Source organism: Hippoglossus stenolepis, chromosome 12 (assembly GCF_022539355.2).
Source record: "Hippoglossus stenolepis isolate QCI-W04-F060 chromosome 12, HSTE1.2, whole genome shotgun sequence".
Classification (NCBI taxonomy): Eukaryota; Metazoa; Chordata; class Actinopteri; order Pleuronectiformes; family Pleuronectidae; genus Hippoglossus; species Hippoglossus stenolepis.
Genome location: NC_061494.1, coordinates 4,621,580 through 4,638,251, shown reverse-complemented (window position 1 = coordinate 4,638,251; position 16,672 = coordinate 4,621,580). Strand labels below are relative to the sequence as shown.

Sequence of the window (16,672 nt, the reverse complement as noted above, 5' to 3'; positions counted from 1 at the left end):
TGAGGGTGGCTCCAGTGAGTGGTGCAGTGAGGCCCCGTCCCAAAACTAGTCCTCTCCGTAGGGATAGGGTGTCTCAGTGCTACTTTGTTGGAGGCCAAGCAGACACACACTCAACACCTTATTTAGATGTGCCAGAGTAGAGGCCTTTGCAGTACCTATGCCCCTCATACCCCCTTACCCCCTTACCCTTTAACACTGCAGCTCTGACCCCGGCCCTCGTGCTGCTCTCCTGACAGATCTGAGTCGTTCACCATATAAACCCACCAGTCTGCTACACTAAGCAGGTTAAAACACAGCATTTTGAGGCATGTATGGAATTAGTCTTTTTCTATGGGACACGTTGAAGGCATTTCATAGCTGCAGGAACTCAACCTGTGTGTTGTGGGTTGATATCTCTCACCTTTCATCATAATATCATGTAACTTCAAGGACTCAATATAACATTTTGGGCTCAAATTCCAATTGCTTTCGAACGTATGTAAACATTTTAATATTTTGTAGATTTGTTCATATCCTCATAACAAAGAATATTTTGAATTATTATCCTTCTGATTATTATTCTTGTCTAGGTTGAAAGTTAACTTGTGAGTCTTTGGATTGCTCACCTTGAAATTGAGTCATTGAGTAAAGCCGGCACAGGTATAGTATAGTACAGGCCCCAAAATGTGGTTTAAGATGCTCACATAATCTCACAAGAATGTTTTCAGACAGCCATACTGAGCAAAAGCAGATTGATTAGCTGTGGAGGAAGCGCTATAGTGTCAGAGATACACACCATTAACTATCCAGGCCAGTTATTGCACACTAACCATAACATGGAAGCATGTTGCATCATCTTTCTGATGCGTCTTCTCTTTCATTTCAAAGCCCAGTAAAGCATTTCATAATGCAACCATTTGGGGTCAGTGTTGGCCTCCACGGCCCCTGCACACACAGATGGGGTACATCCATACATCAGGAGCGAGAGGAAGAGAGAGAGGAAATGCAGAAAAACAAGAAAATTGATGACATAATGAAGGGAAGGAAGGATGTAAGAGCCTGACAGGAAGAAGAAGGAAAAACTGAGACAGTGTGGGAGGATGCAGGAGAGATGACGGTTTCATAATTGCACAGGCTTTACTGATGAGTACTGTATGTACAATTGGAAAATGAAATCTGTTCTCTCTCTATCTCAATGCCCAATTGCACACACACACACACACACACACACACACACACACACACACACACACACACACACACACACACACACACACACACACACACACATACACACTACACCTCCTCCGTAGAGACACTTGACTGCTTTGACCCATTTAAGAGCTCTTTTCTGCGCTCAGCCAATCAAAATGCTCTCTGCGCCAGGAATCCCCATCGCCCCAGTAACCATGAGGTCATATGGGTAGAGCAGGCAGCATCAGTTGTTGTTCCCAAACTGTTGTTATGGAGTGGCAGAGAGACATTGACTTAGGGAGACAAAGAGAGAGAGAGATCAAAATCTATTTATGTATAATTTGCTGAATGGAACACCTGCATTAATGACTTGTTACTGAAAGTCTGTATCATTGCCTCTCAGATTTATTGATTTATCGATAGAGAGATATGGATCAGCCTGGGCTGAACTTACCCAATAGATTTGAGTCCAAACCGAACCTAAAGGAATTGTCTGACTAGAGAGTTACAGTGTAACAAATGGTCCTGTCCGCTGTTGTATAAATCTGTCCATTATAGTTGAGTTAACATGAAAAGTGTAGTTTACTGTATACTAAATAATAAAAAGGATATCATAAAGAAAGTTATATAGGGGTAATGTTACACCTCTTACCAAGCCAACTAAGACGACATCTCTTCCTATTAACATAATTTCCCAGAAGAACTATAGTACGCTTTAAAGTCAGCCCTAACAATAAGGCTGCGATCCCTTCAAGCTGCACTAATCAATATTTTCATATTAATGATGAATTAATTGACTGTGTGAAATGTGAACGGTGTCTCTAAAAGGGACTCTGCACTTCCTCTCATTTCCAGAGAGCGTTTTAGCCTCTTTCTGCGAAAGTTAATAAAAGTTAGCAACTCGCTGTTTATCATGCAGTAGTTAAAGTTCCAGCTTTTTCCCTCAGGAGTCAATGGACATCAATACAGAGCCTAAAAGAGAGAAAAGATTCATTTAGATTCCTCAGGTGCAGAGAGACACCTCTCGATGTGTGCTCTGTGTCTGCTGTTAGGGTGAAAAGCCAATTTGCTAACCAATTAGCCATTAGCAGCCAATACAGCTTTAATAGACTAAACCTAAATCACCTTGACTTGTTGTGAAAGGATTATTATAACAAATATTTTGCAAATGTGGTGTTGTGTGTTTTCATGAAGCGTGAATTCTAGGAAGTCGTAAATAAATGTGTTTTAAATGCTCGCAGAGGAGCACATCTTAAACAAGCTCACAAGCTCATTGGTTCATCCAACTTCCTGTTGGACAGGCAAGTTTAAAACAAATTGCTTAAAGATATAATATGTAGCTTCATTAAAATATCTAGAAACAACTAAACTTATGTTATGTGTTGTTGACTTGTGTACTTACATTATCCAAAAATGTTTCCAACATTATTCAAACCCAGAGAAAATCCCCAATTTTATTCAAGGTAACAGGACGTTTCATTTTGGTCATCTGTTAACTACGTCATATCCACATTGGCCGTGGCTTTGTCCGTGTCTGCTTTAACTCCAAACTATGTATGATGAAAGATAAACACACAGCTAGCCAGTTAGCCAGTAGGAAATAAAACTGTAATCGATCTTCATTCATAAACATGCGCCAGAGCCACTTCAGGTATCTGCAATGGTGAATTCTGCATCTCCCATGATCCCACGCTGCTTCAAGACGTCGTCAAACTAGTTATTTTGTTATTGTTTTGATTGAGAGGCTCCTCGCAGCCAAAGTTACACATTGTATGTTTAATGTCAGACCCAGAATTCATACAGAGGCATAAAATCAAACGGCTGCATGATTGACTCCAATTGGCAACCGTGCATGCGTGTTGACTTACATGCAGACAGGGTTTAAGATTAACAGTATGCATTTCAAAGAATGTATCATCATGTTTTGATTAATATGAGTATTTTTGCCTTTACCCAACCCAGACCTGCAATATGCACATGAAAATGAAGCCAGACCCAGTCAGAATAAGTCAATACCCCTGGGACCCGCTGGGGCTGAGGCCAAGTTGCAGATCTCAGAGTCAGAAAATGAAACAGAGAGAGGGAGAGAGAGAGAGGATAATGAAAGGAGGTGTTTTCTCAGTAACAAGCTCATTGAATATCATTTGCTTTGGATGTGTGAGTGAGCATCAGGGATCAAAGCTTGTACTGTGCGAGGTGCTAGGCATTCCAAGACAGTTGTGTGTGAATGTGTGTGTACTTGTGTGTTGTGATGCTGGGGGGGATGTGTACATGTGTAAAAGATCGTAATCTTGCACATGCATGTTTGTGTGTCACTGTGTGTGTGTGTGTGTGTGTGTACGCATGCATGTGTGTGATTCTTGTTAGCCGCTGCCTCTCTGCACCTCAGCAAACTGTCAGCTCGCTGTAGCATACTGAATTTCTCCTTCCTCCTTTTCTGCCACATCCTCTACCCCCGGCTTCGCTCTCTCTCACTCTCTCTTTTTCCATCTCTTTCTCTCTTTGGCTCTCGTCTTTTTTATCTCTCCGTCTGTGTTTTTTCCTTTTCTTTGTAATTTTAATCACCCAGTAAACAGGCATGCGTTTCAATGTGAAATGTGATTCTGCTACAGATTGAGAGAGCTGGGGAGAGAAAGGGAGAGAAGGGGGAGGGTTGTGTGTGTGTAAGAGAGCGAGTGAGAGATCGTGGTCTTACAGTTTGTACTAAAGAGAATGATTAATCCCAGTCTTTGATTCTGCATTCATCTAAGGGGATGTTGGAGCATGAGCAAGTGTGCATGTGTGTGCATCTGTGCCAGTGTGTGTATAAGCATGCACATGCATGCCTGGCTCACGCTCTACTACACAAAGCAAGCATGTCTGCACAGGCTTGAGTGTGTGTTAATCTCTATTCATTCCCATTCAAGTGAAAAGGAAAGTGGTTTCAGACTTTTGACCCCACTATATGAAGTACATGTATGTTATGTGTGTGTCTGTGTGTGTGTGTGTGTGTGTGTGTGTGTGTATGTGTGTGTGTACACTACACACACTCTGATCTGTGGGAGTGCAGAATGAGTAATACTGTAGATGTACCACTTTTTTCAAGGGAACATTATTAGCTATTTTTAAATGGAGTTTACGCAGGCAGTCACTACTCTAGCTGGGCGCCACTGAGCTACACTGCTCGCTGCCGTCCATCCACAGCCACTATGCTGGCTCTGCACGAGCCTGCCTCATTCCCAGGAGGGTGGAAATGACAGCCTTTGTAATTTGATGTGCAGTTGTGAGTGCTGTAATCTTGATGAAATCCACTTTTTTCTGGAGCTGCAAAGGAAACACAAGTATGTGATCGGGTGCTGCAAGGTGGAAAAGACTATCCTCAGATGCCTTAGATCATTTTGATATTAATTACCATCATGTACCAGGTACTATGTACTCATGACAGACTTATATGTGAATTAATGCAAAAGAAGTAGTCTGGGAATTTCCAAATATTTCCCTCATTAACAGAGAAACAAGCCTTGTATCATTGCCTGTAATTACTTACATTCAAATATTGATTTAATTTATATATTCAAACAAAGTATATTTGAGCAAGATGACTCCATATTTTCTAATCAGCTCCTATATTAGCTGCTGTTAATTGCAATTTCATGTTTTCTTGTTTCTTCCATTGCAGTCTGTACTAGTTAGCCGTTGTTTTTGATCTGTATGAAACTGCTGTCAATTCAACTCAACATTTTCTTACATAACACCTCTCACTATGAAACATCTGCAGGATGTGCTGAGTGTCCCTAACGTTAACTCAAGAATAAATTGCTCATTTATTTGTAAATGACAATAGCATCTATGTTAAAGAAATTAGCAATAATACAAACTCAGTTATTACTAGCTATATTAGTTTATATTATACACATTTGTGATGGCATAAAACTATGCAAGAAATCAGTGTACAGTGTCAAACATGGCCTTAATTGAAAACAGGCTCACAGTAGAGACAGGCCTCCCTGTTCTTCTTCTCAATTTTATGGAAAGATGACCATCATTTTACTGGTAATGCAACCTCAAATATTCTGCATGCATCCTTCATAGCTGCACAGATGTTTCACATCTTCCAGTCTTCCAGTGAGTCAAGTGTCATATCCCTCCCTTTCATATTTAATTTGTTACTACTGTAGGGAGTGCTGACTTTGATTTATAACAGTCAATGAGAACAGTATTTGTGTTTAAAAAAACAAGACAAAAGTAGGTACATAAACTAAGACTCTGTAATTATAAGAATATTATGACAATTTAGAGTAAACATAGTTTTGGTGCGTCATCATACAGTATCAGTAGATACTGTGCATGTAAGACAGTGGGAAGTCAATATGTACTGTATGATGTGTACCCACACACACACACACACACACACACACACACACACACACACACACACACACACCATGTCACATTTCAACACTAGGATGGATTTACAGCATCAAAATGCTTCTAAACGCTTTGCCACACTGGTAATGGGGAGCCTAGAGACACACAAAATCGCACACACACACTCTGGTGGACCCCTACTGGCAGGCGTATCCTTAACACAAAGTCCCTCGGCAGCACTTGTCATCCACACGTCAGAAAATCCAACGCCCTTCCTCCCACACACATACACTTCCTCCCTCCATCTTCTCCTCACCCCCTCTACACACACACACACCCCACTCCACCAAGTAGTGAGTTGGTAATGAGGCGCATTTCACTGAGAGTTTTCTCTCCTGACACGGGCTCGTCTCTCTCTGCTATTGATCCTCACCCTCCCTGCATCCCTTCGTCCTTCCCTTTCTCCTTCGCCTCTATCACCCCCCTCTCTCTCTCTCTCTCTCTCTCCCTTTGACATGACAGTACAGAATAATTGGAGGAGCCTTCAACAGGGAGGCAGTGGACAGATAGGCAGGCAGGCGTCGGATTTGGCGAACACCATAGTCTCCGTGCCTCTCTCGCTTTCTTTCTCTCTGTCCTCACACTCATGGATGAGTGATGCCCATGACAGACTGCATCCTCTGAGAGCCCCTTCTGGCAATTACTAAACACGCGCACACACACACACACACACACACACATGCACACACACCAGAGACTCCCACATCACTTAACCAGTTGTCTTCAACTAAAAGGGCAGAGCAAAGACACTCTATGGCCTGTACTCTGCAACCTCTTCACTCACACACACACACACACACACACACACACACACACACACACACACACACACACACACACACACACACACACACACACACACACACACACACACAACCACAAATAGATAACATATACACTCTTAGAGCTTGTTGTTGATGACCATCTTTACCCATCTCTCTTTCTATTGATCCATGGGTACTTCAATCCACATACATCAGTGAGATGTTGATGGGTCTTAAGCACTTACCAAGCTACTGTCGTGGCTCAAACACTTTCACAAGCAAATTAATCCATATTTATAAGCTTCTTTATTTTCATAGCCAAATAAGCAACTGGGGATATGCAGCTAATTTGCAGGGATCCACTTTTAGTGAACACCGTCAAGCATTCAAAGTCATTGTCTCATGCAAACTTAGAGTTGTTAGAATGTTGTGTATACATATGCATCAGTGACAAGAAGAACAGGTTAGACTGCGTTTGAATCCAACTTAAGACTCCTTCAGGCGATTCAGTTTACTGTTGAATTTCTTTCAGGTACAGAAACAGCAGCTACTTTACTGTACAATAGGTGCACATAAGTTAATCACATAGGTTCATCATATGGCAATAAAACACAAAAAAGTACCACAACATTGAAAAGGATTAGTAATGTGTGTGTGTGTGTGTGTGTGTGTGTGTGTGTGTGTGTGTGTGTGTGTGTGTGTGTGTGTGTGTGTGTGTGTGTGTGTGTGTGTGTGTGTGTGTGTGTGTGTGTGTGTGTGTGTGTGTGTGTGTGTGTCTTTTGTGTTCCAGTCTCCTGTTCACAAAGGTAAAGCTTGAAGAGGCTCTGCTCGGCCCAGCTGTTGCCCTGCAGACCTGTGAAGAGATGTTGCAACGGTGGCAAAGCCGCTATGATGTCAGTCGCTCCAGGTGAGTGTGGGTATGCAAGAGGTGTGTATCATATGTACTGAACATTGGGTGATACTTCACTGCTCAAGTATTTTTACTGCTATGTTAAGAAAAGAGGGGGAAGCTTTGCTGCGGTGGTATTGATTGAATTGATTAGTGTGTGTGTGTGTGTGTGTGCGTGTGTGTGCGTGTGCGTGTGTGTGTGTATTCATGCACTCTGCATTTCTGACATATTGATAAGACCAGTCAGTAAACTTGCATTTATTCGCTCTTACAAGTGGGTGTGTCCCCCCTTCAGACAGATTACCATTTGTCCTGAAACAGTTCGGGCCAGTCACGACCATTTATCTAATAATGGGGCAGGTTTGATATGATAAATGACATCAAGATGGCTGCTGCTGATATGTAGGTCTGTTGGATCTGCTATTGTGGATATTGAACAAACTGCCTGGATGTTTTGATCTTTTACGTCATCCACGTTTGTTTCGTTTATCCAGCAAAAGCGCAAATGGGTCTGATGTTGCCTAATATCAGATATCAATGTTCAGTTATATCATGATATGTTAATAAGATTCTATCTGTGATCTGTGAGAGTGGTTTTGAGATATTGGGCATCATACTTTTTAAAGATGTATGATAACATTTCTGTATCTTAAGCTAATAATAAAAATCAGCTTTTCATCTCGAAAAACATAATAAAATAATAATCCATCTGCTGGCTACCAGTTTTCTCTGATCAAATTATTAATTTTAGTTTTTGTTAAAGTTCAAAATGTCATTACTTTCTCAGTTTTCTTTCTGCCTGGTTCTACCCAAAAACTGTGATATATGCGTAGGAGGTCTAGGACACATTGTCCAACACTACTGAGCATCCACTTTTAGCCAGCACGGACTGCAGTGACTCTCAGAAGGATGATACAAGGTGGAGAACGACATAGTGTACATATCCACAGCTTGGCTTTCCAATTCCCTTTTTGACATTTGAGAGAGGCCATACATGGAGATGCATACACACTATAGTTTCTGGCAGGAATTATTATTTACAGCAAAATATACAAAATATTTTAATCGGGATTTAATTTTATGCTGAGTTCCACTTAAAACTCACATAAAACAGTCATAAAACAGTGAAACGGCACATATACTGTGCAAAACCTGATTGGTTCTCCTTACTCTCAGTGCTGACTGGCTTCACAGATGGAGCCTTATGGAGGATAACTTTAAAGATACTGGTAGAACATTTCTTTTTTTTAATATAAGGCGATTGATCAAATCCCCAAAATACACATACATAAAGTAATTTTTAAAAAGAACATAAGAAGCTTGTGTATAAGCTGTGTATATCAGTGCTTGCATCACTGGGTGTGTTGGCTCATGTATTATGCTAGTACAGCACATGTCTTCATTGGCGTGTGCATGTGTGTTGCAGTGAGACAGATGACAGCAGCAGTACGCCGATGGCCGAGAGGACAGAGGTCAGCCCCGGAGGCAGGAAACCCTCCATCCACCTGACCCTGCCTGACTTCCAGGACGCCTCCACCGGTCTGCTCTGTTGCTGGTTTAAGTCTTTTTAATGAGGGCACTTCCTCTGCACATATTTGGATTGCCACATGCTGAATTGATTATTTTTAAGTTAAACACATCACTCTTCCTCTCTGGTGTTGGGTAAATACCAGTGAGAGAAGGTGAACATGCCGGTCAGTTTAATTTCCCCGGCATTTGACCTATTATGGATTAAAACTGTGTTTGCCTGTCCACAACCCAGTTTTGGGCAACAGATGGGCTGTTTAAATAATAATGATCTGACTCACCTCCACATCTGTGATAGGAGCAGGATCAGGGGCCTGTGCACTTTTCATTCAGTCACAGGAAATGTATTGATGTTCTGAGAATGAGCAGAACAAACGTGTTCCCGAGCACGGCTCGATTCAGTCATTGTTATTTTCTGCTGACAAATGAACAATCGATCTCTGCTTCATGCTCAGTCTTGTCAATCTTGACCTGCGTTTGAAAGTTTGTACAATTTATCTGGGACAAATTATCGTTTCCCTGTGTGTTTCCATTCAATATCTGTAACAAACATTTACAGCTTGTCGTCCCTTCATTTCCCTCCACAGGTTCATTGAGCCCCTCGTCAGTTGCAGTGTCTCGCCTGGATGCGGCGCTCTCTGAGGTGTCGGATATCAGCTCCTCCCGTCGCCAAGGACCCACCTACATCTGGACCACCCTGGAACGCATCTGGCTGCAGGCTGGTAAGACAGCGATACATGCGGCTATAACACAGTTTTCCAAAATTGGATTTGAAATTCCCTTTTGTCAAGAAGGAATTTCTGTTACAGGGTCAGCAAGTAACCATGTAATCACAGTGTGTGTTGCCTCGGAGTTAATTTGCCGTTGAACTGAGAGAACAGGGAAACTGTGGCCATGTGTTTATTGACTTTGAGCTGTAAAAACGTTGGCTATAATTGTACAGCTATGGCTATGCAATCGATAGTAATCAGATTCTATGGTTTTGTGTGTCGCAGTGGTGTTATTAAGGTTTATGAATAATAATCTCAATCTTGAAGTGCAAAATGGACAGAACATTGATTTCAGACAATTATTAAGCTTTGCAGTTCTCCCCAGTCTTTGATTGAAAGATTACAGCAATAAAACCTTTCAACAGCAGAGCCTTCAGACAACGATGTATGTGAGGCTGGACTTTTATGCCTCTATTTCCACTGGTCAAGAAACCCACTAACACCTCACAATCTGCCTTTTGTCTGCAATGGGAGTGGATTCAATCAGCAGTCATTCCTGGGTCAAATGACTCTGCAGTAGACACTCTGGGTTCTGGCTCTGATTGGCAGTGATGGAAACATGACCCCTGGATGAACGTGCTTATTTGGCAAGATAGCTAGGTGAGAAAGTTTTTCGATGCGTTCATGACATTGAACCTGACACACCAGGGAAAAAACAGAAAGGAAAAGTCCTCTACTGGCAATGTGAGAGGGGTCAAACACCTTTTTAGCTGGTTTACCGCTACATTCTGATGTCAGGATGATAACATGTTCACAGTGACAATGTTAACATGCTTAGCGGGTATAATATTTACTATAGTCACTACCATGACTATACCATTAAGCTTGCTAATTACTAAAGGGCACTAATAACAAAGTATATTATAAAAATGTTTTTATTGTGACCTGATGAAGGTGCTAAATTGATTACAATTAATCCTGAGAGGGGCATGAATGTCACCATCAAATTTCATCACAGATCAGATTGACTATGAGATAGTTGTAAAGGAAGTTCTGTCAAAACAAAAATGAAAACATTGGTAGTACTACATGACAAGTCAGGTCAATTAAGTTATTAGGATTTATCCTCTGAGGACCATGAATGTCTGAAAATGTCATGACAGTCCATTCAAATAGGTGTTAACATTGTTCTGTCCACTATCAAAGTGGTGGATAAGTTCCCCATCTGACAGACTGACACTGTCATGTCAAGTTAATTGATTTGCAAAGAACATTTATAAATGACAGACATTTACCAAAGTTCTGTAAAATAGAGGGGATACATAAAGATATAAAACAAACAGCCAAGAAGACAACAATAACATAAATAATGATTTATTAAAAACCACAAATAAGTGTTAAAATGAATACCTAAAAAATGGATTGTATCCACTGTTTAGATCTGTGTTCAGAGTAAAGACAGTTAGGTCTATTCAAAGAGGTAATACATGCACCTTGTTGACTCTACTGATTATACTTGGCTCATCCAGATCCAGTGAGTCTATGACCGTCCAGTGGTCATAGATTGTCTCTCTTCCAGTTTGTTCAACAGGAAAGATGTGACTTTAAGGTGGGGAGATGTGGTGGACCTCAAGGATCAATCGTTGGACCACACACACTTGCGGTTAACCACAACCACCACATATCCATATATGTCAAAAGTATCCCAAAAATGTAAGCTCCCATTGGGGATGGAAACCTTTTTAGGGATGACCTCATCCGAAAATTCCAGATCAGACAAAAATAAAAGTCAGAATCGTTGATGGCAAATTTGAATGAAAATCCTCTCCACACAGACTGTTGTACAGATGCTACTATAAAAGCTGTGACTGTCGCACACAGCTTACTGACCTGCTTACAAGCTTAGTTGAATTTCAATCTCTCTGGGGAGCGAGACATTGTTTATGTACTTCGTACAATGTGAACACACATTTTTTTCTCCATGTTTTGAGCACTGCAGTCACACGAATTCACTTGGGGGTCACCTCTGTATAATGAAAGTTGAAAAAACCTTGTGTTAACCACAAGGGATATGTATATTTACAAGAGAACAATTCCTGCAGGAGATGATATATTTGTAACCTTGTTTAAAAACTACATAATTTAGTGTGACTGCTGCAGCCATTTTCTATTACCTCTGCCTTCACAAACAAGGGTAAATAAAAAATATGTTAACAATTTAGTGGTCAGAGCCATTTCAGTCCCATTGAATACTGCATACCTTATGTCGGAGTGTGCGCTGTACCTGCATAAATGAAGCCACTGCTCTATTAAGGGCAGAATGGCAGTGATGCATACGGCCATTACTTCCACCCCTTCAGCCCTCAGTCTGCATGTGGAAGTTCATGGGAGAGCAGAGCATTCGCAGGAAATGAAGGGAGAGAAGTACAGAGATGCTCCACACAAACACTCCATCTATCCACTCAGCTGGAGTGGACGAGGCATGGGAATGGGAATCCATAGTGAGCGCAGTGATGCAACCAGAATACCAGCGTGTTACAGTAGAGGATGGGATGGGTGGAGGGGCCGCGGGGTCACGTCCCCTGTGGCCGGGTGTAATTTGAAGGTTATTTTCTATGTCTGACCTTTGAACCCTACTATTCCTCTGCTGAGAACAGGCGAAATAGAACACGCTCATGAAGCTGTGTGCGTGTGTGTGTGTCTCTCACTGACGGCAGAGACAGTCCTACCCTCAGTGACCCCCTCTCCTTCCCAGCATTCCTCTTCACATCGGTCACTTCCTCTCTCAATCTTACATCCTGATTGACCAAAAACACACACACACACACACACAGAGAGAGAGACTGAGGGTTCTTTAAAAGGGACACACTGAGCTGTACATACACATTCAAACTCTAACACACAGACATCTAAATGGAGTGTATATATACACGCACTGATCTAATAGCAAAAAACATTTCTGAGAGCTCAGGTGATGAGCAGGAAAAGGCTTTACATAACCATTCACTGAATCCTTTTTCCGTGAAATGAAGCTATGATAAGGAACCCTGAGTCTGGAAAATGGTTCTCTTTCATCTCACATGAGGTAGCATGCATCCACTAAGTATTTCCCATCTGTGCATCTGTGGAACACAGGTAAACAAACAAAACATCCGCTACCAAACACACACATGGGTTCACACAGCGCTCAGGAGCAGACGGCACGTACAATGTATTTGCAGAGCACAGCTTACTCTATCTCTCTGTATCACACACACACACACACACTCACAGGGCAGTCTGTGTTCAGAGCTGAGGGTTTTCTTTCTCAGGGTTTATCTGGGTGTCGACCCAGCGTCCACTCATCAGAATGATTGACAGCTCCCTCCTACAGCATCCTGTCCACTCAGTGGTCTGCTCCATCCTCAGGGGCGGGTCCCCTGGTGTGTGTGTGTGAGTGTGTGTGTTTGTGTGTGTGTGTGAGTCTGGGGTTTGTCCTCATCTTCCCAACAGCAGCAAAGAAAGGAGGCAGCTTTAGTATGCGATGGCCATATTTAGGCAAGTCTCTCATGACTTCCCAGGCACTACACTGCTCCCACTCTCTCTCTCAATGTGTGTGTGTGTATGTGTCCATCCAACTGTAGTGTTTTGTGTTTGTATTTGAGCGCTGCACAGTTTACATTTTAACTTGATGGCGTTGAACTCACTGTGAAGTCATCTGTCACTTTCACTTATCGTTGGGGGGGAATTAATAATAATAATATTTTTTTTTCCTCCATTCTGTGTCCCTTATTTTCCCTGTTTTCTTCATCATCCTTTTCTTACCCTTGCTTCCTTTCCTAAACTCATTTACCCTCCTTGCTTTCTGTCTTCTCTGCCCTCGTCCAAACATCTCTGTCTTTTCTCCTTCTCCTCCCTTCATAACCCTCCATCTTTTTTTTCCTGTATCTCTTTGGTCTTCCTCCTCTTCACTTCACTCTCCTCCTGCAGGGGAGCTGTTCATGGCAGACAGTCGGTTAAAGGAGGCCCAGTTCTGCATAGCTGAAGCGAGCTCAATCTTCCCCAACTCGCACTCGCTGCTGCTGCAGCGGGGCCGACTGGCCGAGCTCCGGGGCCAACTGGACGAAGCCAAAGGCCTGTATGACGAGGCCCTGGCCATCCATCCCACAGGAGAGAGGATACTGGTGCACATGGTGAGAGACAGTGAAAGCATTAGAGGCTGCTTAATTAAATTAGAATTTATGACATTCTGTTCTGTTAAGTGTCTCACTCAATTTATGCTATTAGATTACCAGTGACCAAAGAAGCATGCACTCATGTATGCAGCCTGGCATACATCTGTACACTCATGCACACTGAAAACGCTGGGCTTGAATTCACTAAATTACATTACACTGTTACGCAAGAACATGAGAGTTAAGTCAGACTCACATCTGCAGTCATGTAACGTATATTCAGAAACACAAGAAACAGATGCAAACAAATTGTAATGTTTTTCTTAAAGCCACTGAATGGAATTACACAAAATTTAATTCTGTCAGATCTCCTTATCGTAAACATAAACACACCACAAACAGTACACGCACTCATCAGAATACGTAGTTTCATGTGAGTCATCGGGCCTGATCTTTATGTCTTTACACGCCAAGTCATTGCATCTAAATACAAAGACTTTCCACTGTAAGGCTGTTCAGTGCCTGTTAGGCCTATGTCATGCTATGTTTATGCTACTTAATACAGTGTTATTAAGTAGCATAAACATAGCAATATAACAAAAGTTCAATACATTGTCATTGTCTGTTGATAAAGGAGAGTTTTAAACCACAACCTTCAGGAGCAAAAATTGACATTTATCGTGATAATCATCAACATCAACCGATATGAAAAATGGTATCTTCATAACAGTTTTAGTCATATCACCCAGCCCAAAAAACATGTACTAAGATTAAATTACATATCAAATAAAAATGTTGTTGTTATTGTTTGCTTGGTCTAAAAACACAAACACACATTCAGGTATTCAATTTATTGACTTTCAGACTGGACATCACATAATGTATATTCAGACACACACATACATGCATACAAGCATGCACTCAGGCTAACACACACATATATATGCACACACACGCATGCACACTCTTAAGATACAACTTGAAAAGTCAAGTGTTTAACCCTCTTTTCTGTTATTAACTTTTTATGTAGATTTGAGTTGATTTTACAAATTTAAAAAGTCATGGAAATATCAAAATACCATTTAAATGACATGAATACAACCTAAACTACTTCATGACAAAATCATAAAGATAACATATTTTCTTTTAAAGGATTCAACAATCAATATATAGAGGAATATCTGTGATTCTTCATTAGTGCTGTAATATATTCTGGCATGTTTAATATCTAATCAATACCTCATTATGCTGAATCAGGTGGGCTGGAGGTGAAGCTTAACAAATCCCTCCTTTTTAAAAGCCTGTACCGAAGGTTGTCAAGTGCTCTGCGTTGTTAATGTGCAGCCCTCTTTAAAGAAATACTGTCGACTGATGACTTGTTTTTAGACTAGTAGGTTTTTTTTCTACTAATATTCACTCGCTGGCACATTTAAAGGTTGTAAATTGTGTTACCTTTAAATAGTCTCTATTAGAAGACAAAATTAATGGTAGTTCATGATATTTGTGGTTTTTTTATGAACCAGGCTTGGATGATATTATCTTGCAAGCCAATGGCTGCTGCTCATAGTCATTGCTATCAAACTAAACAATCACCCCTTATTACAAGCCGATAGCATATTTTAGTCTGAAAATGTATACTGGGAAAATACATAAATGTTAGTACAAAGCTAGTTTGTCGTTAGTGGATTTTATTTTTTCCCATGAGTGTACTGTGTCAGTGTAGTAGCTCAGTCATATTCTGAAATGTGTTAGGCAAACTTAAAGTTTCAACAAATGACAAATGCTCCTAAAAGACTGGATTTCGCTTGGCTGATCTCTCCCCCACATTTCTTTCATCCAAGCAGATCCACTCCTTCTCTCTCTCTCTCTCTCTCTCTCTCTCTCTCTCTCTCCCACACACACACACACACACACACTTCGGCACAATAAAGAGCCTCTCTCACCCACTTCCATCCACTCCCTCGCTCAGTCTCGCTCCAGTCTGTCCTGCTGATGATCCACTGGATTAACCACGGTTGCTCTGACCTTTGAACTTTCTCTGTTGTCATGGTGAAAGGACCAGAGAGGGATATTCCTCAATCCAAGACCCGCACTACCTGATACCTGCTTACACACAACACATGCATACACATGACTGTGGTCTCCATAGTGATCATAGATGTGCTGTTTGATATTTCTTTGTTTCAAGTACTAGCAACCTTGTGACCACATAAGGCTAATGCTTTTGTTCCTACTGTGCACTTTAGTGTGTGTGTGTGTGTGTGTGTGTGTGTGTGTGTGTGTGTGTGTGTGTGTGTGTGTGTGTGTGTGTGTGTGTGTGTGTGTGTGTGTGTGTGTGTGTGTGTGTGTGTGTGTGTGGAGAAGTGAAGTCCCATTGGGGTAGACAGAGGTACGCGTCTCTTCCATATTTGGCCTGTGGGAGAACCAATCCCAGGGGGTGAAAAGTTGAACCAAAGCCAGCTGGCATTGTCCTACTCTGGGTCTCTTACAGGGCAGCTGTGTTCTTAGTCTGAGTGTGTGTGTGTGTGTGTGTGTGTGTGTGTGTGTGTGTGTGTGTGCGCACGCGAGCATGTGCGTGCAGGCACATGTGCATGTGTCAAGAGATGACTATGTGCCTCCATGGATTTGGCACGTAAGTACACTTTTTTTTTTATAAGCTGTATGTGTAATGAACCAGTGAAATACAGACATAGGGGAAAGATTCAAAAGCAGACCTAGAGTCAGAGATGAAAAGGTGCGTCCTTTAACTAATGCCCTCCAAACTTTGTGATGGAGGGGTTTGAGGCAGGCAGTGGTCAAACCATCCAAAGTCCAGAGGGCTTACCAATATGATTGTTCAGCCGCTTGTCTGTAGATGGCTCACTTTCCCAGTGCTCACTAGTCAGCTGAGTTACTGTAGCGAGTCAATTCCTCTCTCATTCCTCTCACATAATTATTTTCTCTGACATTTAGCATTTTCCGGACTTCTCTTTGAGCTCATCTGTGACAGCTATAATTTTATTATTCTCTGAAATAAACCAGAGATTCTCCCTGGTTTATGTGCAAATG

The 16,672-nt window shown here is 41.6% G+C and overlaps 1 protein-coding gene across 4 annotated transcripts in view; it reads left to right on the top strand.

The window, feature by feature from the left end:
- Positions 1-16,672, top strand: part of ttc7a (tetratricopeptide repeat domain 7A) — a 53,850-nt gene that overhangs the window by 24,911 nt on the left and 12,267 nt on the right. For all 4 annotated transcript variants that reach the window (XM_035172368.2, XM_035172366.2, XM_047342320.1 and 1 more), the window contains 4 exons: positions 7,135-7,251; positions 8,660-8,772; positions 9,348-9,482; positions 13,440-13,642. In XM_035172368.2, coding sequence (XP_035028259.2) covers positions 7,135-7,251; positions 8,660-8,772; positions 9,348-9,482; positions 13,440-13,642 — 568 coding nt within the window. The remainder of the gene's footprint in view (positions 1-7,134; positions 7,252-8,659; positions 8,773-9,347; positions 9,483-13,439; positions 13,643-16,672) is intronic.